This window comes from Melanotaenia boesemani, chromosome 5, assembly GCF_017639745.1.
Source record: "Melanotaenia boesemani isolate fMelBoe1 chromosome 5, fMelBoe1.pri, whole genome shotgun sequence".
NCBI classification, from domain to species: domain Eukaryota; kingdom Metazoa; phylum Chordata; class Actinopteri; order Atheriniformes; family Melanotaeniidae; genus Melanotaenia; species Melanotaenia boesemani.
The window spans coordinates 3,629,640-3,655,677 of record NC_055686.1 but is presented as its reverse complement, the minus strand read 5'-3'; the positions used below and the strand labels follow the sequence as shown (position 1 = coordinate 3,655,677).

Below are 26,038 nucleotides of genomic sequence, written 5' to 3'. Positions count from 1 at the left end.
CGCTTACAGCTGTTGTTGAGTTAAGAAGACATTTAGTAAAAAACATTTTGAATAAACCCTCACAGTCGGCATCGTTCCCTGATGGAAAGTACTTTAAGTCAAATTTTGTGAAGGTTTAAGTATTTTGCTTATACTGAAATCTGGAATCCACATGGAACTTCCTGAATAAAACAAAGTCACCGCTGTGTGCTGGGAACTTGCAGACGTAGCAGCTGAACTCAGATCAACTAACATCGCTTCATTTGGCTCCTTGTTTTTTGTGTTTATGCTGAAAATCTGCCTGTTTAAAAACATCTTTTAATACAAACATTATTCTCATTCGTCTTTTTCTTTTCGTGTAACATCTCTGGTTTCTGAGGAACTTTTAAATTCTAATCAGACATGTTGGATTCAGTTTGGACTCTCCTCTTTTATTATGAAACGTCTTTACTTTTCCTCATTCTGGCCATCAGACTGAGACTTTCTAGTGATGACACTTCTTGTCTAATTAAAGAGACGTCATTTTGTTTAAATCTTGGTTTGGTTTATTCAGATTTTGCTCTCCTGGTTGGCCATTTATTCTTCTTTCAGGTGTAAAAGGTTTCGAAGTAAACAGGATATGGACACTTCCTTTGTACTGTAAAAGAGCAGCGTTTCCAGGCAATTCTGTCAAATTTGAGCCTTTTATTTAACTTTTTTCTGTCTAGTTGTATTCTGCTCACACTAATAACACAAAATAAGCTTTTTTCAAACTCAAGAATTCAGAAAATGATGCACAGACCTTCTTAGTTAAGTCACTTTATTATAACGTGTCAGTGTTTTCCAGCCATTTGCATAATTAAGTTCAGTATAAAGCTTTGTCATCGTGTTGATGTAAGAGAGCTGCAGCAGAACAGAGTTATACAGACAAATCCACCTTATCAGCAACTTTTATCAGCATCGTGATTATACTTGCACACAAACATGAAAACTGGTAATCACCCTGCAAAAACAACAACACTCAAAAAACAGATAAAATGCTTCTGGGGAATATGAAACTTTATTTAAGCCTGTTCAGAGATGTGTTTTGGTAAACTGAAAGTTAACCACACAAGCTTCACAGTGAAGGAAAACATGTTCCAGCCTGGTCAGTATTTTCTTTCTCTGACATCTTCGTGGTTTTCAGCGTGGTCGAAGGGACCTGATTACGATGTGGTTTAAACATGAAGATGGTTGAGTGGATTAATGCCCTGTCCTTAAAAATAAATGTTTCATAAAGAGAAATGTTAACATGGTTAGCCTTTATTTATGTGTTTATCTTACTGTCGGTTACATCTACTAAGCATTTCAGTGTTATCTACTCAGTTTTCTAACATGTTTTTATTTAACTTTACTTTTGTCTTAACTTATGATTTTAGTTATATTTACTGAATTTTGTACATTTCTGTAACCGCTGCAGTTACTCATATCCACTTATTGTGTTTTAGTTACTAAATAGATTTAGATATTTGATTGCTTTCCAATTTATTCAACAGTTTTTAGTGTAAAAATGTTACATAAAAAAGATTAAAGTAAATGCAAAGTTTAGTTTTTAGAGTGTAGCTTCTCACAACATAAAATAAAAACAAACAAACAAAAAAAAAACATTTAACTTGGAGAAAAGTTTGAAAACCTCTAGCTTGACCTAAAATAACAGAAATATGATATTAACTTTTTCATGGTCTCTGCCTCAGACATTCTTTTTTTTCTTCTTCTCTTTACCGCCTCCTCCAGCTGAAAAAGAAATCTTGTCATTGGTCAGTTACAGTGCTGCTACCTGGATGAGATGGTCTGATGAAAAAGAATTCAATCAGCACTCGCATACCAACAGATAAGACTAGGACCACCTGGGAGAGATTATGAGATTTATTGTATAGTAGCAACATGTTTCATCATGAGAACATCTTTGTAAAGCAAACTTGAGGAATTCAAGGAAGAAACATCAGTTTGTGCATTTCAGCGAGTGGTGAGTGTTCATGGAGCCTCTGAGCTTCTGGAATTAAATTAAAAACTTTTTTGATCCTCAGAGGGAAATTATAACTAGAAACTAAGGTAAGTCTTTTTTTCTTTACTGTTTTTGTCTTTTTAGATCATGGTGATGAGGACTTAACAGCCTTTTGTAATTTATTTTAGAGGTTAACCATCAACGTCTGAGATAAACTCATCCTGAATCAGTTACTGGACGATGATGGTGTAAAAAGTAGATCATGTTGGTTTTATATAAGATTTTATTTCCATTTATTCTAAAATTTGTTTGATTTCCTGTAAGCTGATATATGTGAGAATAATCAGAGACGATGATCCATTTGTGTCACAGTAGTGATCCCAGTCCACGTAGTTCCACCTGTGTCAAATAATAATAATAATAATAATAATAATAATAATAATAATAATAATAATAGACACGAATGCAGGCACGAACCTGTGATGGACTGGTGACCTGTCCAGGTGTACTTTCCTTTTACCTGCTGAAATGTTGGTTTAGGCTCCAGCTTCTCTGCGACCCGTAAAGGACAAAGCGGTAAAGATTATGAATAAATGAGTGAGTGAATGAATGAAGATGCGAACATTGATGTAAGCATAACGTGCTTATGTTGCGTACTATGTAAATAGAATAGAATAGAATAGAATAGAATGCCTTTTATTGTCATTGTACACATATACAAAGAGATTAAGCCATCCCCAGTGTCAGTGCAAAGAGAGCAGTATAGAAGATAAATAATAAATAAAAGATCTAAGGTCTAAGATATTTACAGAAATAAACAGATGTGCACACTTGAGTTATTTGCAGATATAAGTATGATGTATATGTCTGAAAAATATATTGCACATTCAAAGTATTATTGCACGGATCATGATATGTTGTACATGTCATGTGACAGAATGTATTGCACATACGTTGTTAGTGTCCAGCGTATTTCAGATTTGAAGTCCTACAGGAGTTCAGGGCCGTTATTGCTTTCGGAAAGAAACTGTTTTTGAGTCTGTTTGTTTTAGTCCTGATGCACCTGTAGCGCCTCCTAGAGGCAGCAGGGCAAACAGGTCAGAGCCAAGCCGAAATACGTGTACTTCTGCCTCCTCATAATCCTCATAATCTGCGTGACACATCGGAGTGTTGCATTGAGACAAAAAGGGAAAAATATCCTTGATAAGACGTCGTGAAAACTCATCTGATTGGCATCAGTGTGACTGATAGAAAATGGCCGCTAGTAAGATTGTACAATCTTTCCTGGGTGTTGCTGCTCGTGTCGCATTATCGACAGGAGGTAAACGTTCAGTGTTTGGAATTAGTTGTTAGTTGCATTTAAATTCATGTTTGTGTGTGTGGTGAGAAGAAAAGTATGAGCAAGATTTACAAAGTATAACAATGTTCATGACATCGGTGTAGATTTAAGATGGCAGCATGAGGCACGGTGTGGCATCCGGGCTCGTGATGTCGCAGTTAGCATGGACTAGCATTGCTTCTCCTGTATTTATTTTTTAAGTAAAGAAAAAAGAAACAAAACAAAACCAAAAAGCAACTTTTGTTAAAGTTCTTGTTATTTTCTTTCTTCTTGTGTTTGTGGTGACTCAGCTTGTTGGTATCCATCCGTGTAGCATTTAACATAAACTCTGTCTTTGTTCTGTTATTGTGGCGTTCATTTCCAGTGAAAAACCTGAAACCCTCTCAGGATGGTGTGTGTGTGTGTGTGTGTAATGATCATGTTCTTTTCCTCCAGCCTTCTCTGGTCTGATTCTAACTGCTGCAGATTGAAACTGTTTTAGAGAATTATTAAATAATCAGGTTTACATTATGACGAGTTTTCAGGACTTACAGTTTACACTGAAAAGAGATTATCTGCTCTCACATCAGAAACTTGATGTTGTACCAGTTATATAATATTTCTTTACCAACGGCTGAGACTGTCTTCAGACTCAGTGCAACATCCTGTGGTCCAGGTCTTCCTCTGGTCCAGGTCTTCCTCTGGTCCAGGTCAGACCAGTGTGGTCTCTCTGGTGTCTCCTCCCTCTGATGCTGCTGTGGAAGTGAAGAGTTCCTCTCTGACCTCTTTAACCTCTCTGATCTGTGTTGTTTCTTCTCAGGACAGATCCTCGGGAATGAAATAGACCGCAGGTTTGATCCCTTCACCCACCACCAGGAAGCTCCTCCATCTGGTGAGTTTGTCTTTGTCTCTGGATCAGAGGTGAAGCAGCTTCCTATGAATGATAGAAGTGCCACAAAAGAAGAAATCTGGAAAAGAGAAAGGAAATAAACGAGGAAATATTAAGACAAATACATAAAATATTTTTCTATTTTTTAAGTTTATTTACACATCAAAAGCAGACATAGATCCCAATGCAGAACCCTGATGAGGAAAACAATGGAATGGAAAGAAAGAAGTAAAACAATCCTCAAACCCATCTAAAACTGTAACAACAAATAAAACCAACATGTATAAACTATATATAAGAGAATTATATAATATAAGAGTATTTATAAGACTGGCCCACCGGGTATTGATGGGATGACAACCATGCCTATGAAAAATAACTTTCTTATGAGACTGCTAATACACTGCCTTGTTGATTTATGTACTTTTCTCATAAACTTAAACCAACACCATCCATCCTGTCTCATTATTTTATACAACATCTAGCGGAAACTGGAGATATGATTAAAAAGATCATATTAGGAATACTGCTTAAGGTGAGAATAATAATAATAATAAACATAACATTAAGAAACCTTTATTAGTCCCTCAGTGGAGAAATTTCTTTGTTGCAGCAGTACAGGTGCAGTAGCAGAAGAACACACACACAAAAATAAGTAATATAGTAAGTACAGTATATGGTCTGACAGGTATTAAAAAGAAATGAAATTACCAAATGAAATGTCTTTACACTGGAACAAATACAGATATAAGGCAGCTTCGTCCTGCTGGTGTTCTGCTGTGGGTGGTGATCTAAGAATGCCTGAAACATGGCGGCTCAGGCGGGCTAGTCTATGCCCCCGCTTTCTCTCTCCTGTTCTTTTCTCTCTTGTTTGTTCTTTGTCACACCCTCACCAGGTTCTCCCCTACTCCACACCAATTTCTCCTTGGATTGCTCATACTGTAAGTCCGCACCTCTTGCAGCCAGGCACTCTCTGGACTCCTAATCATTCACGCCTGTCTCCAGTCTCTTCACCAGTCCTTATATTCTCCAACACCACTCACTTTCCCTGTCGGACCTTAACGTTGCTACATTCATGGACGTCTCCTCTTCCCCTTCCTTGCTCCGTGGGTCCAGGATGATCAGTCTACTCCTGCATAACTGCCAGTGGTAGGACCATTCCTCCGGTTCACCCATGTTTCATTAAAGTATGTTAACCTTCTTCTGTCTCTGACGGTTCCATGTGTAACAGAAGGTCTGACCTACATGAGCTGGCCTTATGAGGAACCCACATGCTGCCAACACTTGGAGCATTGTCCATACCTGGACAAGGACTCCTATTTGAACAGTCCAGCAGGGTCTTATCTACCCTTCGTATGGGTGGCAACCCCCAACAGGTTGGTGAATTTGTGGGGGTAGTACCTCTCCTTTACTGGAACAGCCGATCTACGGTTAGAGGCCGCTGTCCGGAAGGCGAGGGCTGAACTCCGTCAGCCAGCTCCCAGGTCCACGTCTCCTGTGTCCCCGCCGGCTCCCAGGTCCACGTCTCCTGTGTCCCCGCCGGCTCCCAGGTCCACGTCTCCTGTGTCCCCCCCGGCTCCCAGGTCCACGTCTCCTGTGTCCCCCCCGGCTCCCAGGTCCACGTCTCCTGTGTCCCCGCCGGCTCCCAGGTCCACGTCTCCTGTGTCCCCGCCGGCTCCCAGGTCCACGTCTCCTGTGTCCCCGCCGGCTCCCAGGTCCATGTCTCCTGTGTCCCCACCGGCTCCCAGGTCTGCTACGGCTCCGCTGTGTCCGATGTCAGCGCCACGGTCCTGCCCAGGTCTTTAGCGTTCGATGCCAGCTCCCAGTTTCACGCAGCCTCCGGTGGTTCCTGTTTCCTAGGAGGTCTGTGGTCGAGACGCTCCTCACCGGCCAGCCATAAAATGTCAATCATCTGCTTGACGGTGTTTTCTGGTCAGATTACACACATGTGTAAGTTGTCTTAATATTCCATGTATTATATTATATTATATTATATTATATTATATTATATTATATTATATTATATTATATTATATTATATTATATTATATTATATTATATTATATACTTATTACACAGAACAATAATCAATCAAATCGAGCTTTATTTATAACAAACTTTTCATGCCTGAGACCAACACAAAGTGCTTTACATAACACAAATTAAGCATCACAAAAACACAAACACACCAAAGTTTATGACAGAACAACTCATAACACACACACACACTCTCTCTCACACACAAGCTAAACAGACATTGAATCCCAACCGTCCTCCCCTTGACCCTGCTCTAACATATACTGTCTCTAACAATATGAACTAACATGTCTTGGCACCAGGTGAGGAAACGATATCCTAGGTCTCCATCCACACCAAGAGCCAACCCAACACATGACCACAAAGGTCGTCACCTTGGAAACAACCCATATCAGGGCAGATATGGACCCACACCACAGCCATAAGGCTGCAGTGCAGGGCTCCGACTACCGCGACAAGTACAATCCCCATGACAACGACCACACGATCAGAGCAGGCATAGCTCCCAATGCAGAACCCCGATGAGGAAAACAGTGGCATGGAAAGAATAAAGAAGTAAAACAATCCTCAAACCCATCTAAAACTGAAACAATGAACAAGACCAACATGAATAAACTATTTATAAGAGTTCATATAAACCATGCACTGGTAAAAATAGGTCAATAATAAAAGCAGAATTCAAATAAGTAAATAAATAAATACAAAATATAATAACTAAGTAAAAGGTAAAGATTAATTTAATTCAAAAGTGCATAAATGAAATATAAGTTAAAAAGTTAAAAAGGCCTTTAAAAACATCAATAGTCTCTGTAGCCCTGAGGTCCTCAGGAAGGCCGGTCCACAGACGAGGATCTTAGTGATGGAACGAGGCCTCGCCGAAGGTTTTAATCCTGACTTCAGGAGCAAGTAACACGTACTAGGGATGAGCCGATCCGATATTCAGCATCGGTATCGGACCGATACTGTACAAAATGCTAGGATCGGATATCTGACAACAAAAATTTAATATGTCCGATCCGATTCATTTGGCCTAACTTTGTTTCGCTTAACCGGAGAGACGGGCTGGTGGGCGAGCAGGCCGCAGTACCTGTCACGTGACGAGTAGGTAACGCATCATTGGTAGCACCTAGCTAGCGCTCTTGCAATGTCAGCAGTGTGGACCTACTTTAAGCTTCCTGATGCGGGAAGCAAAACAGCGGATTGCAACCTGTGCAGAACGAGTGTTTCCAGGGGTGGGAGTAGCAAAGCCGATTTCAACACTTCGAACTTGATAAAACATTTACGTAAGCACCACGGAAAGAAGTTTGAAGAATTTACTCAGACAACCAGTGCAAAAAAGAAGAGCGCGCCAGAACAACAACCGCTGCAGGAAACATTACAGAGGCACAAGAAACTTGCATCAGAGAGCAACAAAGCTAAGATGATCACTGAGAAAGTGACTGAATTCATTTTGCTGGATGACCATTTCCGTTGTGGAAAATGTTGGGTTTAGACGATTAATGGAACACATGGAGCCACGGTACGCGTTGCCTTCCCAGCATTTCATCTTTGACACGGCTATACCAAACAAATACAAAAAAGTGTGCGAATTCATCTCAAATTGCTTAGAAAACGTTGCCACATTTAGTTTTACAACCGACATTTGGAGCTCAGACGTGTGTCCAATGTCTTTACTCAGTCTGACAGCCCAGTGGATTGACTCAACTTTTACTCTGCAAAAAGCAGTGCTACATGCAAAGAAGTCCCGTGGTTCACACATGGGGGAGGCTATTGCTATAGCAACGGAGGAGATGTTCAAAGCATGGAAGACTGAGAAAAGCCATGTCCACGTTATTTTACGAGACAACGTGAGCAATGTCGTCAAAGCAATGGATCACCTTGGAGTGGCCAGTTTGGGGTGCTTTGCACATAGCCTGCAACTTGTTGTGAACGAGGGACTGCTAGCACAGCGTAGCATAAATGATGCAGCGTCTGCTGGCAGAAAAATAGTGGGTCACTTCAAGCATTCCCCGCTTACATACTCAAGATGTACGAACAAGATGGAACAGCACATTTTACATGATCCAGAGCCTTATCGCTCAAAAACGGGTTCTGTGTGCATATTCTGCGGAGTACGACCTTCCAGCCATGTTGACCGCAAACCAGTGGGGCCTACTTGAAAAAACTGTAATGGTGCTAGCTCCTTTTGAGGAGCTGACAAGGGAGGTGAGCTCTTCATCTGCATGTGCATCTGATGTCATCCCCATTGTCTGTGTGCTCAAACGAGCGCTTTGTCGAGAAGACCCCGCAGACGCGGGAGTGAAGACCATGAAGGCCACCCTGCTTGAGGCTGTGGACAGACGTTTCAGTGATGTGGAATCTGAGCCATTATATTCTGTTGCTACACTGCTAGATCCAAGATATAAGGACAGGTATGATGTCTATTAAGTTCACTTTATATATCCCATTTGTGTGTTAAGGTACATTAATTTGAAATCTTACATATATTTATTTTTATCCAGGTTCTTCACTAATGCAGAAACCTCAAGGCGTGGAAAAATGCATTAATGGTGGAGTTAAAAAAGATGGAAGCCTCAAGACCGACAGAGGGGACCTCACCTGAGTCAATATCTCTGTGCACCATCAACAAGTGTGGAGAGTGAGAAGCTTTTTAGCACAGCCTCCAATATTATTGATGAAAGAAGAAACAGGCTGACAGCTGCCCCTTATGTTAAAATGAATTAACTTGATAGCAGGGGTAATAGCCTATCTGTGGTAACAGTTCTGAGGTACTACTGTTGTTGTTAATAATATTTGGTACCTATTGAAGTTACAGTCTATATGATTGCACTTTTTAGTTGGATTTTGTAATGAATGTTTACATTTTGTTTTGCACATTGAATGGTGGTGTGACCCTGTAATTGCTGCTAAAAGCTAATAAAAAGCAGCAGTGTTACAAATCTTTATTTATGGTGTGAGCATTTCTTCCTTTTGGAGATTGAAATATTTGTTTCATAGTTTGATGCATGATTTTTAGATGGCCCGGTTATGTAGTACATCCATAGAACTATATTAACACTTATTTAAAAAGCGGTATCGGATTGGAATTGGTATCGGCAGATGTTCAAATCCAGGTATCGGATCGGAAGTGAAAATACTGGGATCGGGACATCCCTAGCCGGTACCAGAGGACCTCCAGGTCTGTGAGGGGCTCATAATACAAAAGCAGGTCCGATAAATAAGAAGGCCAAAGCCAATATGACATTTGTAAATCACTAAAAGAAGCTTAAAATCAATCCTGAAACACACAAGGAGCGATTATAATGCTGGTATGAGGTGTTCCTGCCCTCGTCAAAACTTGTGCTGCTGAGTTCTTGAGTTATTGTAAACTAGAAATTCTCTTTTTGGGAGACCAGAAAGCAGGGCAATGATCTAATCTAATGGCTAAAGAGAGAAAAGCGCGACTCTAGAGATGTTTTAAAGATGATAAAATCCTGTCTTTGTGACATTTCTAATGTGTGGAATAAAATCCAGCTCTGAGTGGAAACGAACATCCAGATTTTTCACACACTAAGAGGGTTTAAAAAGTCATTTTGGTAAAATGATCTCTCTCTTGTCTTCAGGACAAATAATTAAAACTTCAGTTCTCTGTCATCCATGACTGTATATCTAAGTTACAGTTTAAGGATTAATCACCTGGAAATTGCACTTTTTCAAGTTTCAACATGTGTTTTGGTGTTGGACTGTTGTGTTGAAAACCTTTATTTTTAAGACAGTCGAGTTTTTACGTCTGGGCCAGCCCCTCTTCCACGCCTAAAGTCCTGCTTTAGGTGTGGAATGATATAAAGTCATGCTTTACTGCTGACGGAGCTAACGCTAATGCTAATGCTAAGGGATGACATTAAAGGTTAAATAATGTACAAATGAGCCCAGTGTTTTTTTTTATAAGTGGAATGAAGTGTTCTTCCACGTAAATTTTTGTATACATTTTGTTGTAAACGTGCTTCTTCCACCATCTGGATATCTTCACTCTTAGACTCGGAGTCTGGTTCAAACATAAATAGCTGAATTTTGTAAGCTGCTGCTTGTCAGGATTAAAGTAATTTTAATAAGTTTTAATCTAACTTTAAACCAGTACGGCCCTCAGCTTGTTTCATTTTTTTAATTTTGGCCTGCTGTGTATTTGAGTTTGGCAGCCCTGATCTAGAACATGGCAGAAATAACAACATAGCAGTACATTACATGCTGCGTTTGCTGACCCTTGGACATCTGAGGTTTACCCGAGAGAGGTTAACATTAAATATTTGTAGCATCGGCTCGTTTTGTCTGTACAGTTCAGTAAAAATGGTAAGTTGTTCTTAATCTGATTAAATATTTTAATAATTAGACAGCCATAAAAAATCATAGCGCTCTTTCTCTCCATCGTCCCGCTGCCTCTAGACCGACGTATAGCAAGCAAACAAATACATAAATAACTGGAGAATAATAAGAAATATATTAGGGAAAGATAGAAAAAATAACAAGGAAACAAACAGGGACAAGAATAGAGAACAGATGAGGAAATTTTAATAACTAGAAATAAAAGTTGGAGTTCATTATGTATGTCTATATATTTACTCCTTCATTTCCTTATTATTTCCTGATTTATTCTATTGAAGAGGAAATGATTCCTCACCTCCTGATACTGATACTCACCTGGTTCTCATCTGCAGGTACAACAGAGGGTGGAGGACGCAAGGATGGAAGACGCAAGGATGGAGGACACAAGGATGGAGGAGACAAAGATGGAGAAAGAAGGATGGAGGAGAGAAGGATGGAGCTGTTAGTCTGTATGTTTCAGTCATAGTTGTTGTTGTTATTGGTGGAGGTGTTAATTTAATACTTTTTATAAGAAGCCAGAGATCAAACCTTCCTCCACCTGCAGCAACACCAAGAGCAGGTCTAAATATTTGTTATTTCTCTCTCTGAACATCAGAGCTCTGAGTGTCCTGCTTCAGTTTCTCGTCCTAAGTGGCATTTCAACGCCGTGAGAGTATAAATCCAGCTTTGGTGCTTCACAAGATTACTTGTTATTCATCTTCATATATGTAAAATAAATTTTATGGGTGTGAGAATCAAGTTTTTGTCTTCATGTCAGATTCAGCTTAAAGGTGGAGGATCGGCAGGATTCATGGTGGAGATGAATATAAAGTAGTTTTCATCAGAAATGTTTGTTTTTTAATTTACTTTTACATCAGATGACTCATTTAGTTTAAATAATTGGTTAATTATTTCCTAAAATCTGAACCCTGATTTACATGTACCAGCCTTTCCCTGCCTGGACCCCCATCATAAACCTTCTAGGGGGAGATGTTGAGGAGGAGAGTGAGGCCAACTAGAGGAGTTAAACTCATCTTTCAGTGCTGATGAAAACATGATTTCTCTGTTTCAGTAGTAAATCTTAGGTTTTCTGTTCTAAAACGGCTCATCTAGGTAAGTTAATATGGAAACATGTGCAAACTAGGGCTGGGTATCTATTCTAATTTCAAGACTCAGTTTGATTGAGATTCTCAAGATTTAGAATCGATTATCAGGATTTGATCCGACATCGATTTGGGTCAGTTTTATTACAACAGGTTTTAGCTGTTACCTGGTTTACATGACGTTGTAGTTATGCAACATATTAATACTGGTGTTATACTGACATTCAACATGAATTTAATGAAGTGTTGGTAGTTAAAGATGGCTGCAAGGACCCGTCCTCCTCCCACAATGTTGAGCCAACTGCTTTCACAAACAGCTGTGGGACAGAATTACTGAACAGATCCAGAGCGGCCACCAGAGGGCGCCAGAGGTGTCTACACCTGCAGCAATGGACTGCTACATGGACACTAACCTGGTACATTATTATGGGTGCCAATGCTGTAAGGCATTGGCAACATATTACTATCGCTCTGCGTTTATTATTATTATTATTATTATTATTCCGTTTCCGCTCCTGACTTTGGTGGCTATCTCCTCCTACAGCTTTCACTCTACCCCCACAAAAGTTACATCAATCTGTGCGTCTCGATCGGGACATGAGCGGTATGACTTTTCTCGTACAAAAGTCTGGCGGTTCTCGAGTAAATCGCAATAAACCGCGGTTTTCGGTCCCATTGGAATGAATGGGATTTGGGTCAGATCAGCCCAAAAACATAGGTCACTTTGGAAGCCTACAGCTCAGCCATACATTCACCTTGAAACACCATTCAAAGTTTAAACGGGTCACGAAAGATAAATCTATCACTGGTCTGAAGGGCAGTTTCATATCTCTAACAGTTTGTTCACAATCACTGTTTAAGTTTTAGCAAAAAGTGCCAAAATCCTCTCCCTCAGCTCCACTCTGGTCCACTCAAGCTTTTGCTTCAAAAACACATGCTTAAACAAAGTTCTCTCACGGCCAGAGTTTTTGCTCTACAGACACAATTTTTACATCAAAACGTAGGTTTTTTTGTTGGCTTCAATTTATCAGGAGCTCATTTTGGGCTAGGACGTACAGATTTGGAGCTATGAGGCTCAGAAAGACACAAAGTTTTCTCTCCCCATGCAAAATTCCCATTGACTCTGCTGAGATGCAGCCATTTTTCAAACTGCTGCCATTTAAGTTCTGTTTGCAGTACAGTGACAAGACTTATATCCTCGTGTTCCTCAAAGCCTCCTGCACGCAACGGTGAAAGAATTATGTATTGCGGTTTGCTTTCAGCAGCAAGAAGTTAGGAGGCTTGCAGACAGTGATTTCCCTGGGCTCTACAGCAGCCTATCTCTCTGTGTGAGTGTGTGTAACCTGATCCCCTACATGTGTGGCTGTCTGCTGGCTGTCAGGTGGAAAGGGTGGGGGCTTGGTTGCCATGGAAGCAGTCTCAGCTGCTGTCATTCTGCAGATTGCCACTGTTTAGGCCTTTCATACCTGTCAATCTGCAGATTTTGCAATCATGCTGAGATTAAACTTTTTTTTTCTCTGTCACTTTTCATCCTGGACACATCTAGATTCCCCCACCACCCCCCCCCCCCCCTCCGGAAAAATGAAGTGACTCTAACTCTGGACTGGGTTGAGCAGCGCCACCTAGTGGCCGTATGGGCATCACATTCACGGGCAGGATTGCCTCCGTCTCACGCCATCTCCCTCGCGCCGGCTGGCTCCCTCGCGGCGGCAGCGCGGCCGGCACGCCAGGGGGGCGGCGGGGCGACCGGCGCATTGGCACCCATCAAAATTTCTTTGAAATTTTCTAGTTAAAATATGATATTTAGAATTCATCCAGAAGCTGTTGCTGTTGAATAAAAATGTAGTTTTATTTATCAAAATGAAAAACAAAGATATTATCAGCCAGTGTGTAAATGTAAACAGAATGCTGGTTACTAGCTTCAAAGTGAGCTCAGGTACAGAAACCTTCGCAGACGTGTCTCACAGTAAATTCTAAAGTAAAGACATTTAACTGGTATTAAAGTGCCAACATGTAAACTGGACATTTTAAACTTAAACTGTAAATAGAAAATAAATAGAAAATAAAAAGGTGGTGCCTAAAGTAAAGTGGACTAAAGACAGGCTGTGTAAACTGTCCTCCTGTCAGCTACCATCACTGGGAAAAGGAAAGAATCTGCAGAAGTGGCTCAGGGACATGTCCTGGACTAAGACAGCTGCTTCTTGCAGTGATGAAATCAGCTGCATGAACAAACCCTCTCAGATGTGACGTTGGTCCCGGGAACACAGAGATATGGCTTTGTCATGCGAGCTAAAAGAGGATCCTCCTTTTCATCCTCCCTCCACCAGACCAGAGGATTGTCCTGCAGCCCTGCAGGTCTCCTTGTCCTCTACCTTTTCACCTCGTCTTCTGTCTCCTCGGCTCGAGTTTTCTGTTTCCTCCCTCCTCTCCTGGTCTGTAGGCTTCTCCAAGGAGAGACTCCAAGATGCTGGACTGCTTGGGTTTAGGTGCAGGGGGTTTGGGTTCCACCTCTTCCTCCTCTCCATCAACTTCATCATCATCATCTTGCTGTGTGAGAAAGAAGAGAGAACTCATTTACTGTATACAGAGGTATGTGTGTGTGACAGAGAGAGAGGGAGAGATGAAGAACAGTGTAGGTGTCTTATTATTCCATGAGAAGCTTCTTCCTCCGTCCCTCTCACTGCTTCAGTCTAAAGGTGTTGCCTCGCTCCTCATCACTCAGAAGTGGGAGGACTTTGAAGCCTGGATCCACAGCCATTCTTGGGCAAAAGGTGGGGCCCCTATGAGAAATAAATATTTAAGCATTAATGCTTCATCTTTTTATTTTCTCATGTAAATTGTATAATTCCATGATGTTTGCAAAGTTTATGTAAAACTGCTTCCGCTTTTCCAGAAGCTGAGGAGACATTTCCATATGCAAATGTAAGGCAAGGCAAGGCAGTTTATTTGTACAGCACATTTCATGTACAGGACAATTCAAAGTGCTTTACATAAAACAAAGACATTACAGATATTTAAAATAGTAAAAGGCATCAACACATAATCACAATAAAATAATAAATTACATTAAAATGATTAAAAGCAAGATAAGTTAAAGTTACCGTGCAGATTTCATGCATAGGCGCATGAGAAAAGAAATGTTTTTAACCTGGATTTAAAAATGTCTACATTTGGGGAAAGTTTAATCTCCACTGGCAGTTTGTTCCACTTGTTTGCAGCATAACAGCTAAATGCTGCTTCTCCATGTTTAGTCTGGACTCTGGCCTGGACTAGTTGACCAGAGTCTTTGGATAAGAGCTCTGCTAGGTTTATATTCTCTGAACATATCACAGATGTATTCTGGGCCTAAACCATTCTGGGATTTGTAAACAAGCAGAAGGGTTTTAAAATCTATTCTGTGACTGACTGGAAACCAGTGTAAAGATTTTAAAACTGGTGTGATGTGTTCAGATCTCTTAGTCCTGGTTAAAACTCTAGCAGCAGCGTTCTGGATGAGCTGCAGATGTTTAATGCTCTTTTTAGGAAGTCCTGTTAAAAGACCATTACAGTAATGAATGAAATGAAATGAAATGAAATGAAAAATACTTTATTAATCCCAAAGGGAAATTCAATATTGTAGTAGTAGTAATTTTTTTTTTTTTTTTTAAAACAATCACATTAATTAATTAAGGGCTTTGTTCTTCAGCCTGATAGCTGCTGGAAGGAAGGATCTTCTGTATCTCTCTGTCTTGCATCGGACTTGAACAAGCCTCCCACTGAACACACTCTGTTGTTTCGTCACGGCGTTGTGTAGAGGGTGTGAAGGATCTTCCATTATCTTCGTCAGCTTGTACAGAATTCTTTTTTTGATGATCAACTCCAGCGGCTCCAGAGTTACTCCAAGCACAGAACCAGCTTTCTTGATCAGTTTGTTAATTCTTTTCAAGTCTCTGGTTCTGATGCCGCTGCCCCAGCAGATTGCTGCAAAGCTGATTGCACTTTCAACAACAGACCTGTAGAACATTTGCAACATTTTGGTGCAGACGTTAAAAGATCTCAGCTTCCTTAAGAAGTAGAGTCTGCTCTGACCTTTCTTGTAAATGTACTCAGTGTTGCTTTTCCACTCAAGTCTGTTGTCCAGCTGAACTCCAAGGTACTTGTATTCCTCCACCACCTCCACCTCCTCTCCCATGATGGAAACACTTCTATGTGTGTTCTTGTTCCTCCTGAAGTCAACAATCATCTCCTTTGTTTTCTTGGTATTCAAGATGAGATGATTGTCACCGCACCATTTCACAAACTGACCGACCAGTTCTCTGTACTCTGCTTCTTGTCCATCACTGATACACCCAACAACTGCTGAGTCATCAGAGTATTTCTGCAGATGACAGAACTCAGAGTTGAACTGGAAGTCTGAGGTGTACAGCGTGAATAGAAATGGTGAAAGTACAGTCCCTTGTGGTGTTCCAGTGCAGCTGACCACCATCTCAGACACACAACCTTTCAGTCTCACAAACTGTGGTCTGTTTGTGAGGTAGCCGTAAATCCAGGTGGTTGTGGAGGGATCCACCTGGAATTTCTGCAGCTTCTCACACAGCAGAGCAGGCTGAATCGTATTAAAAGCACTTGAGAAATCAAAGAACATGACCCTCAAAGTGCTGCCTGACTGGTCCAGATGAGAGTGGGCTCTCTGAAGCAGGTATATGATGGCATCTTCAACCCCAAGCCCATTACGGTATGCAAACTGTAATGGGTCCTGAAAGGTGTTCACCTGCTTGCTGAGGTGAGCCAGTAAGAGTCTCTCCAGGACTTTCATGACGTGAGATGTCAGGGCGACTGGTCTGTAGTCTTTTGGTTCAGCTGGTTGTGGTTTTTTAGGCACTGGAACAAGGCAGGATGTTTTCCACAGCACCGGGATTCTTCTCTGGCTCAGGCTGGTGTTGAACAGGTGCTGGAGAATCGGACATAGCTGTTTTGAGCAGGTCTTGAGAACTCTGGGACTGACACCATCTGGACCTGCAGCCTTGTTCTGGTTCAGTTTCACCAGTTGTTGCATGACTTGGTTACAGGAGACAGACAGAGTGGAGGTGGAGGCAGAGGAGGTTTCAGGAAGTCCTGATGTGGAGGGAGATGAGGTTGTGTCCAGGTCCTTGACTGAGCTGCAGGGTGACAGAGTGGAGGTGTGACAGGAAAGCTGTGGGCTCATGGAGGGTGTGTGGCTAGTTGGGGTTGAAGCAGGAGGTGAGCTAAACCTATTGAAGAACATGTTCAGTTCATTCGCTCTGTCCAGACCTCCATCAGTCTGATCCTCCTTTATCCCGAAGCCAGTGATCTTCTTCATTCCTGACCACACATCCCTCACATTGTTTTTCTGAAGCTTACTTTCCAACTTCTTCCTGTAGTCCTCCTTGCACTTCTTCATTTGTGTTTTAAGTTGTTTTTGTGTGGACTTCAATAACTCCCTGTCTCCATCCCTAAAAGCTTTCTTTTTGATGTTCAGCAGCTTTTTCAGGTCACTGGTGATCCAGGGTTTGTTATTGGGGAAGCACCTCACTGTTCTTGTTGGAACGGTGCTGTCCACACAGAAGTTAATATAATCTGTCACACACTCAGTCAAGGCATTGATGTCATCTCCATGAGGTTCACATAGGACGTTCCAGTCTGTAGCCTCGAAGCATCCTCTCAGAGCATCTTCAGCTTCATTAGACCAGGTTCTAATAGCCTTTCTAATGACTGGTTGTTGCTGAACGATGGGCTTGTAGGAGGAGGAGAGAAGAACTAGGTTATGGTCTGATCTTCCTAAAGGTGGCAGGGCAAAGGAGCTGTATGCATTTTTAATATTTGCATAAAATAAGTCCAACGTTTTGTTTTCTCTGGTGGAGCAGCTGACAAACTGTTGGAAAGTTGGTAGAGTTGCAGAGAGGGAGATGTTGTTAAAATCTCCAGAGATCGCCACAAATGCGTTTGGATGTTGTGTTTGAAGCCTGGCCACTACAGAGTTAATGACATCACAGGCTGCGTCTGGAGCGGTACCAGGTAATATATATACCGCTACCAGAATAACGCATGTGAACTCTCTGGGTAAATAATACGGGCGGAGACTCACAGCTAGCAGTTCAATGTCTCTTTTGCAGATCTTCTCTTTAACAGTGACATGTTCAGGATGACACCAGCGCTGGTTTACCAGCACCGCAATTCCACCTCCCTTCAGCTTCCCGCTGAGTTGTTTATTGCGGTCTGCACGGACCGTCCTGAAGCCGTGTACAGACGCATTACAGTCTGGGATGTTCTCGGTGAAGCACATAATACTGCACTCTCTGTATTCTTTAAGAGACCTGGTTAGCACCTGAAGTTCATCAATTTTGTTAACTAGCGATCTCACGTTTCCCATAACAACCGTTGGAAGAAACGGTTTGAATCGCCACCGTTTTTCTCTCTGCCTCGCTCCTGCCCTGCATCCTCTTCTCTTTCTTTTCAACTCCGTTGGGATTTGAAGTGTTGTTTCACTGATAATCTTGAGTTTGGAGAGTTTTATCAGTTGATCCCGATGGTAAACAAGTCTCGTTGCCATGGAGACTCACAATAACAAGTCTTGCAAAAAGAAAAAATATTCAGAAAAATCTCCCGTATAGCACAGCCTCTGACCAGCGCGAAAAAATCTACCCGAACAGACACAGATTGACAGCTGATGTCTTAAAAAAGACGGCTATATTGCAAAAAAATCACAAGTTAAAAACAGAGCTACTACAATTGCTGCTGCCACCTAGCGGCGCATTCTAGAATTAATAAATCCAGTCTACTGGAGATGAATGCATGAATGAGTTTCTCTTGGTCTTTCTGGGAGACTAAACTTTTAATTCTGTTGATGTTTCTGAGCTGGTAAAACGCTTCTTAGTGAAGCTTTGATGTGGCTGCTGAAAGTCAGGTCTGAGTCTATCAACACTCCCAGGTTACGAACCTGGTTGGTGATTTTAAGAGCCCGAGTCACCAAGTGTTTACCAATGCTGACCCTCTTCTCTTTGCTACCAAACAGAATAATCTCAGTTTTGTCTTCATTTAATTGTAGGAAATTCTCCTTCATCCAGGTGTTTATTTGCTCCAGACACTGACACAATAAGTCTATTGGACTGCAGTCATCTGGTGACAGAGACACATAAAGTTGTGTATCATCTGCATAACTTTGATAATTAATGCTATAGTTCTGTAATATTTTACCCAAAGGGAGCATATACAAGTTGAACAGAAGAGGTCCAAGGACTGACCCCTGGGGGACTCCACAAGTCATGGCCACTCGCTCGGATTCATAGCTGCTGATCGTAACAAAATAACTCCGGCCTTCTAAATAGGACCTGAACCAGTTAAGGACCGCTCCAGAAAGTCCAACCCAGTTTTCCAACCTGTGCAACAGGATTCTGTGATCTACAGTATCAAACGCAGCACTGAGATCCAACAGAACCAGGACTGATACTTGACCAGAATCAGTATTCAACCTAAAGTCATTTAACACTTTGACCAGAGTTGTTTTAGGGCTGTGATGAGGTCGGAAGCTGGACTGAAATTTATCAAGATTTCCACTTTCATTTAAAAAGTCATGAAGCTGGTGAAATACAACTTTCTCAATAATCTTGGAAATAAAAGAGAGGTTAGAGCAGGGCCGGTTCTAGGAATGCATACATGAGGGGGCAGGCATAAATTTGAAGGGGGCATTATGAGTACATACTTCAGCATTTTCTTGTTGTTGTTTTTTAAGTGTTTCTTTAACGGAACTGTGCTGTTAGTGGAGTCCAACTTCAAAGAAATGGATTGCACTTTGTCAGGCCTCTACTCTAAGACCTGTCCAGCTTGGGTGTCCCACCTGAAACCAAAGCTCCTGCTGGTATAGCTCTTAGAGTCACTGAGGCACGCAAACCCCCTGACCACAATAAGGTGGCAATCCCTCAGGGGGGGAACAGAAAATATCAATAACAAAATGAAGTAAGAAAATAGAAAAGAATGATCCATTATCAAAGCTTTAACAACCAACAAAATAACAATTGCCCTATTGGACAGCCATTAGATGTCTAAGCATTTTGAATAAATTTGAAACTAATAACAATAAACTCAACTATCTGTGTGTTTGTTTCTGTCTGTATATAGACCATAATGATTAAAGAATCATAACTATCAAGCACAACAATAACAGAGCAAAAAATTAAACCCCCTACCAAAATAAGGCAGTGAATCTTCAGGGGGAAATAATGATAATAATAAATGAAAATGAGTAAAAACTAAATGATCCTTCATCAAAATTTTAAGAACCAACAAGGCATACATGAAGCTCTGAGCTGAACTGCTGAAAGCAGCGGGAATGTAGAGTGAAACTTTCTGTTATTTTTTTCTTCAAACTAGCATGCTGAACTAAAGGCTGGGCGGAGCTTGAGGGGTCTCATATGCGCAGCTCGTTTTCCCTCAGTCTGTATTGTACCGAGGAGGCAGTCACATCTATGGCCCGTGCGTGATTGATCACTGCTCCTACTAACAGGCGTAGACACGTTTAAATAGAACAGAAACAAACCCCAGTTGACAGAATAGATGCAATAAATACGTCTGTTATTATAAGTATTTATTCAGTATCGCTACAACACATTTAACAGAGCTTTACTCTATAAGTTTTACCGCTCAGCAGCCGCTCTCTCTACGAGGGGGAGAAATATGACACCGCAAGATCAGGCTGTATGTCAACTCATTTGCATACTAAACACTGATTGGTTGTTTTCTGTGGTGGTGGGAAGGACTTGTTGAAGACAGTACAATGGATCCTGTGAAGCTCCGACACACAGAGTTCAGTACAGAGGGGAGAGAGCGTTTGGAGAGATTTGCCCATTTCGGCGCATTTGATTGAGGGGGCAGAATGTTTGTTTGAGGGGGCACTGCCCCCTCTTGCCCCTGCGTAAAGCCGGCCTTGGGTTAGAGACAGGTCTATAGTTGTTCATTATAGAGGCGTCTAGACTCCTTTTCTTTAGGAGTGGCTTAATAGCAGCTATCTTCAGTGACTTGGGAAAAATGCCTGATGCCAGTAAATGTAATGGAAATGCGAATGTGTCCTCCACCCTGAATCCATCCTCCTTAAAAAAGCTTATGGTTTGCATGTGTTCTGGTTTAATTTGTTGCTTTATCACCTTAAATATCACCAAAAGCTATAAAAGAGATGTGCATATGTGTTATTATGTTATATAGCAGGAACTATTTGTTTCCAGCAATCTCAAACTTTCTGGTTTAGAAACCTGGTAACGATCACATCATCAGTCCTGGATTTCCTTGTATGGTCCAGTTTTGGAGGAAGCATGCACAGCATGCACAGGGCATGGAAATTTGTTTGTGTCTTGGAGATGTCTGAAAAGGTGTTAAATTGACCCTTTTCAGTTCCCCTAAAGTCCCAGAGAACTGACGTCACAGACTCTTTCATGAACAAGGTTCAGTTTAACTTTCTGTGGCGACTGAAGCTAAAAATGGAGGTTGTTCAGCCTGCAGCATCCACAACCTAAACAACACATGGAGAGGTGTGTAATAATACAGCTTCATGTTAGCATCTATGCTAGCAAATAGCTTTGCACAACAGCAGTGTAAACATTAGCTTGTTGCTCCTTTATGCTAACATTTTAACTCCATCAGACCCAGATAACATTAAACTGGGACCAGGAAACTATCAAACAGTAGAATATATTGTTGTTCCATGGGATTTTATTCAGACTGAATCTCATATTTGCTCATGGAGATAGGCTCTGTCTCGTATGACTAATGCTTGAGATAAAAATTTACTTAAAAACCCAGGTGAAGTGTATGAAACTCGACCCTCGGGCTCTCAGGGTCCTGGGTCTTGCCCCCAACTCATGCTTGGGGGACTGGTGCCTGGTGGAGTTGGCGGGCCACTTTCCCCGGTACCCTGGGGTCCACGCTCTGTGGTGGTTCTGGCTAAGGCCTTCCTCTGCCTCCTTCTGGGTGGACCTGTGGCAGCTCCTGTAGTTGTGGACTTGGTCTGTCTCTGATCCTTGGAAGGGGTGGGGTTGCATTTTCATGATCACTAAACCCAAACTCACTGCTAATGTTTCGTACACACCTCTGCACACAGACACACAGAATGATGGTCTGGCTGCCGTGTTGTGCTGGGACAAATTTGAATGATTTGAATACTTTCCCTATAGCCACTGAAATGCTCTGAGCTTTGTAAAAACCAAGGTAAGCTTTATTTAATTCATTCTGCTGACAGACAGCGTTGGAGACAGTTTTACGTAGTGGTGATGTTTTCTTAACTAGCTTTCATATATTTATTGAAGAGGGTTAAACACCTTAAATAAACATCATCCTGAAATTCTTTTTTCAGACGGGCACATCCTCATCTGTTTGTAGAGTAATTTGATCATTTCAGATGAGAACATGTTTGTTTTGGGGAAGATTTCTGATCAAACCATGATTACAAATTACAACATGAAGTACTGGAAGGAGTGAGCATCTCCAGGGACTTAGACTAAGTACGAAACTATCCAGCTGGGACTTCCTCTAAGGATGCACCACTTTTCCTATCCTCTCTGGTGGATATAACCATGGATTAATTCTGGATCTTACTGTGGATTTTAAAGGATTTCTGGATCAGTATGTAGCACCTAGAAGGGCTTGGATATTCCTGACTCAGAGGGGTTGTTGGGTTGAACTCAATAAAACCTCATCTGAAAGTTTTCCAAGGATGGAGTCCAGCAGAGCCAGCAGAGTACCATCATACCGGGTCCCAGTCAGTCTACTGTGGTGGAAATCCTAAGAGATTTAGAGATTCTAACCCGCTGGAAGGAGAGCCGGACCAGACTCACCTGTACAGGTGTGTTTTGGCAGATCTAGCAGCCTTTACATGCTAGTTGTTAACAGTCACTGGTGTAAAACGTAGATTAAAGGGTTCGGTTACCAGACTTTAAAGAAAAACAAGCTCAAAGTTGCTTATAACAAGCAGACTTGGTAACTCGTAAGTGTTCATGGTACCTCTGAGCTTTTAGAAGTGATGAAAAATCTTTATTGATCCTCTGAGGGAAATTATAACTAGAAATAAAGGCAGGTTTTCTTTTCTGTTTCTTTTTATCTAGATCATGATGATGAGGACCTAACAAGGTTTTGTGTATTTGCTGGACAGTCATTTAGCAGATGCTTTTCTCCAAAGCGACTTACATCTGAGAGCAGTTAAGGGTCTTATCCAAGGACCCAACTGGAAGGTATTAATGTTGACCTCATTGTAATTTGTCCCCCCTGTGGGATTCGAACTCGGACGGATACCTTCCCAACTATTTATAGAAGAGGGTTAACCATCGATGTCTGAGATAAACTCATCCTGAATTAGTTACTGGACAATGATTGTGTAAAAAAGTAGATTATGTTGGTTTTATATAAGATTTTATTAGGATTAAATCTGAAATTTGACTTCCTGTTATAAATGAGTGAAAGGTGTTTAAAAGTAGTGATGCCAGTCCACGTAGCTCTACTCTGTAAAATAATAATAATAATGAGAAATATAATATTAGTAATAACAATAGAAGTGAAGTAAGACGGGAACATTGACGTAAGCACGTCATGCTCACGTCTATCACGTGATGTTCTTTTTCATTCGCAAGGCGCGCTTCCAGTGCTGAACGTCGTGTTAAGTAAAATTAATCATACAGTTACTGGTCAGAGGAAAAGGCTGCGACAATGTTACAGAACTTTCGTATAGCACCTTTACTGGGTGTCGCTGCTCGCATCACCTGTGTGAAAGGTAAGCGTTCAGCGGTAAACAGTATTAGCTGTTAGCATCGGTTACGGCACGAGGCACGGAGTCCGGCCTCATGAGAACGTGGCCTCTCAGAATCCAACACATATCTACTGAATCCGTTCTTCTACTCTAAGGTTTAGTTTTTTATTGGCTCAAGTTGTTTTGAAGCTACACTTTGTATCGACATTGTGGGAAAATTCTCGTCCATTTGTAGAGTCTGTAGCTTTAGCCAGTGTTGATGGGATTTAAGGCCTAGTAGGCTCTAAACATCACCAACTTATAATTTAAATAAACTAAAAATAAATACATTTTATCAATAGTATATGTAGTTTTCATCACAGTGAAGTAATACTGTGTTTACAGCTGAAAAAACACATCTTTGGGTGCACCACTCCTTCAACCTCTCTGATCTGTTTCCCCTCAGTTCAGAGGATCCTTCAGAGTAAAATAATCCACAAGTCTGATCCCTTCACCAACCACCTGGAAGCTCCTCCAGGTGAGTTTGTCTCTTTGTCTCTGGATCAGAGGTGAAGTAGCTTATGAAGTCCATTGGGTGTTGTGTTGTTTTTTTTTATAATGCCACACAAATTTAGCAGAAAGATCCAGAAATCCAGGAGCTACTTGGCCTGCAGCCTCTAGACTGACGTATAGCAATCAAACATAAAGACACTGGGAAAGAGTAAGGAACAGAACAAGGAAATATATTGGGAAAAGAATAGAAAAATAATTAGGAAATCAATGGGGACAATAATAGAGGACAGACGAGGAAAATTTAATTAATAAAAATAAAAGTTGTAGTTCATTATATATGTCTATACATTTACTCTTTCATTTCCTTATTCTTTCCCAAGTTTATCCAGATTTATTCTGTTGGAGAGGAAATGATTCAACAAGTCCATGATACTGATACTCACCTGGTTCTCCTCTGCAGGTACAGCAGCGAGTGGAGGATGTAAAGATGAAGATACAAGGATGGAAGAAAGAAGAATGGAACTGTTAGCCTGCATATTTCTGTGTTGTCGTTATTAGTGGAAGTGTTAATATCATGGTATTCAAAAGAAGCCAGAGATCAAACCTTCCTCCACCTGCAGAAACACCTGAACAACAGCAGGTCTAAATATTCGTGGTCTCTCTGAGCTACAGACCTCTGAGATTAACAGATCCATTATTCTCTCGTCAGAATGCACAGATAAAATAAAGTTTGTTTGACATTCAAGTGTCTTTATGTCAGATTATTTCAGGTTAAATGTGCAGAATTCATGTTGGAGGTGAAAGTAGGTTTCATAAGAAAGGTTTGTTTTTCCATATTTAACTTTAGATAGATAGATAGATAGATAGATAGATAGATAGATAGATGGATGGATGGATGGATGGATGGATGGATGGATGGATGGATGGATGGATGGATGGATGGATGGATGGATGGATGGATAGATAGATAGATAGATAGATAGATAGATAGATAGATAGATAGATAGATAGATAGATAGATAGATAGATAACATTTACAGTATCTCACAGAAGTGAGTACCCCCCCCTCACATTTTACAAATATTTTATATCTTTTAATGGGACAACACTAAAGAAACTAAACTGTGTTATTCTGTATGTCAAAGTTTCATTTAGTGTTGACCCACAAAAAGATATAATAAAGTATTTGCAAAAATATGAATGGCATACTCACCTCTAAGAGATACTGTATATGGTTTTAATTTGTCTACCTGTCTTGGGATGTAAAACGGGTGCCCGAGTCCAGTCCTCAAGATCTACCATCCTACAGCTTTTAGGTGCAACCCTTCTCCAACACACCTGAATCAAATGACTGGCTCGTTAGCAGGCCTCTGCAGAGCTGAATGACATGCAGACCACGTCTGATTCAAGTGTGTTGGAGAAGGGTTGCATCTAAACGTTGCAGGATCTCGAGGACCGGACTCGGGCACCCCTGACGTAGATGGAAATCAGCCGGTGGTACAAAGCGTCTTTCCTCCTCTCAGATGAATGTTTTAGTGTGTGTTCCCAGACAAATAAAAATAAACAAACAAGAAGTTTTCTTATTTTATTCAGATTCTAACCTCATTCATCTGGTCCACTTGGGTGAATTTGTTTTATCATTTAGGTTGTGTCCGGTCCTCGAGGGCCGGTATCTTGCAGGTTTTCATTGTTTCCCTGATCTAACACACCTGACTGAAATTAATGAGTTATCATGAAGAAGTTGACAAGAAGACTGTTGGATCCATTTGAAGTTAGTCTGGTATGTTAGATCAGGGAAACAATGAAAACCTGCAGGATACCGGCCCTCTAGGACTGGAGTTTGACACCCCTGTGTTAGAGCATCTGACACGATTAGAAAGTTTCAAATATAATTAGAATTAATCTTTTAATTTAACTCAAGCCCGCGAGGCTGGTCTACGTGGTGAAGAGTGACGACTAATTTAACGTGACAGAATCATGATTTTTATTCAATAAAAATCTGGTTTTAATGTGACTTAATGGGACATTTTTGTCTGTGAATGAGTCTGGACATGATCGTACTGTTGATCAGTAAAACTCAGAGCTGTGGTCACATGTTCAGGATGATCTAGTTTCCGAAGCTCTGAGGAGGTTTAACTAACCCTCTCTGACCTGATGAAGATGAGGGTGAAGATGAAGGTTTAACCTGTCAGAG

General features: G+C 41.1%; 1 protein-coding gene across 7 annotated transcripts; it reads left to right on the top strand.

Annotated features, from left to right (window-relative positions):
- The first annotated feature begins 1,929 nt into the window (after positions 1-1,929).
- Positions 1,930-24,558, top strand: LOC121640505. Of its 7 annotated transcripts, XM_041986316.1 has the most exons (7): positions 1,930-2,049; positions 4,081-4,152; positions 10,878-10,994; positions 14,068-14,216; positions 14,317-14,398; positions 23,798-23,869; positions 24,305-24,558. In XM_041986316.1, the coding sequence occupies exons 3-7, from the start codon at positions 10,964-10,966 to the stop codon at positions 24,400-24,402; spliced, it is 432 nt and encodes a 143-aa protein (XP_041842250.1). In that variant the 5' UTR covers positions 1,930-2,049; positions 4,081-4,152; positions 10,878-10,963; the 3' UTR covers positions 24,403-24,558. The 7 variants fall into 7 exon arrangements, 4 of the variants coding, with proteins under 4 accessions (XP_041842250.1, XP_041842249.1, XP_041842248.1 ...); XR_006010467.1 differs by lacking the exons at positions 1,930-2,049; positions 4,081-4,152; positions 10,878-10,994; positions 14,068-14,216; positions 14,317-14,398 and adding exons at positions 21,367-22,114; positions 22,223-22,455; positions 22,715-22,840; XM_041986315.1 differs by lacking the exons at positions 1,930-2,049; positions 4,081-4,152; positions 14,068-14,216; ... (1 more) ...; positions 23,798-23,869; positions 24,305-24,558 and adding exons at positions 4,162-5,090; positions 5,155-5,525; positions 5,634-6,099 and having other exon boundaries at positions 10,878-11,325.
- Positions 24,559-26,038: the final 1,480 nt, after the last annotated feature.

Excerpts from the sequence above, each read along its gene's own strand:
- LOC121640505 (XM_041986315.1), top strand. The coding sequence starts at position 5,421 with ATGCTGCCAACACTTGGAGCATTGTCCATACCTGGACAAGGACTCCTA. Across the intron at positions 5,526-5,633 it reads TGGGTGGCAACCCCCAACAG|GTCCACGTCTCCTGTGTCCC; the intron begins GTTGGTGAATTT and ends GCCAGCTCCCAG. Across the intron at positions 6,100-10,877 it reads TGGTCAGATTACACACATGT|GTACAACAGAGGGTGGAGGA; the intron begins GTAAGTTGTCTT and ends TCTCATCTGCAG.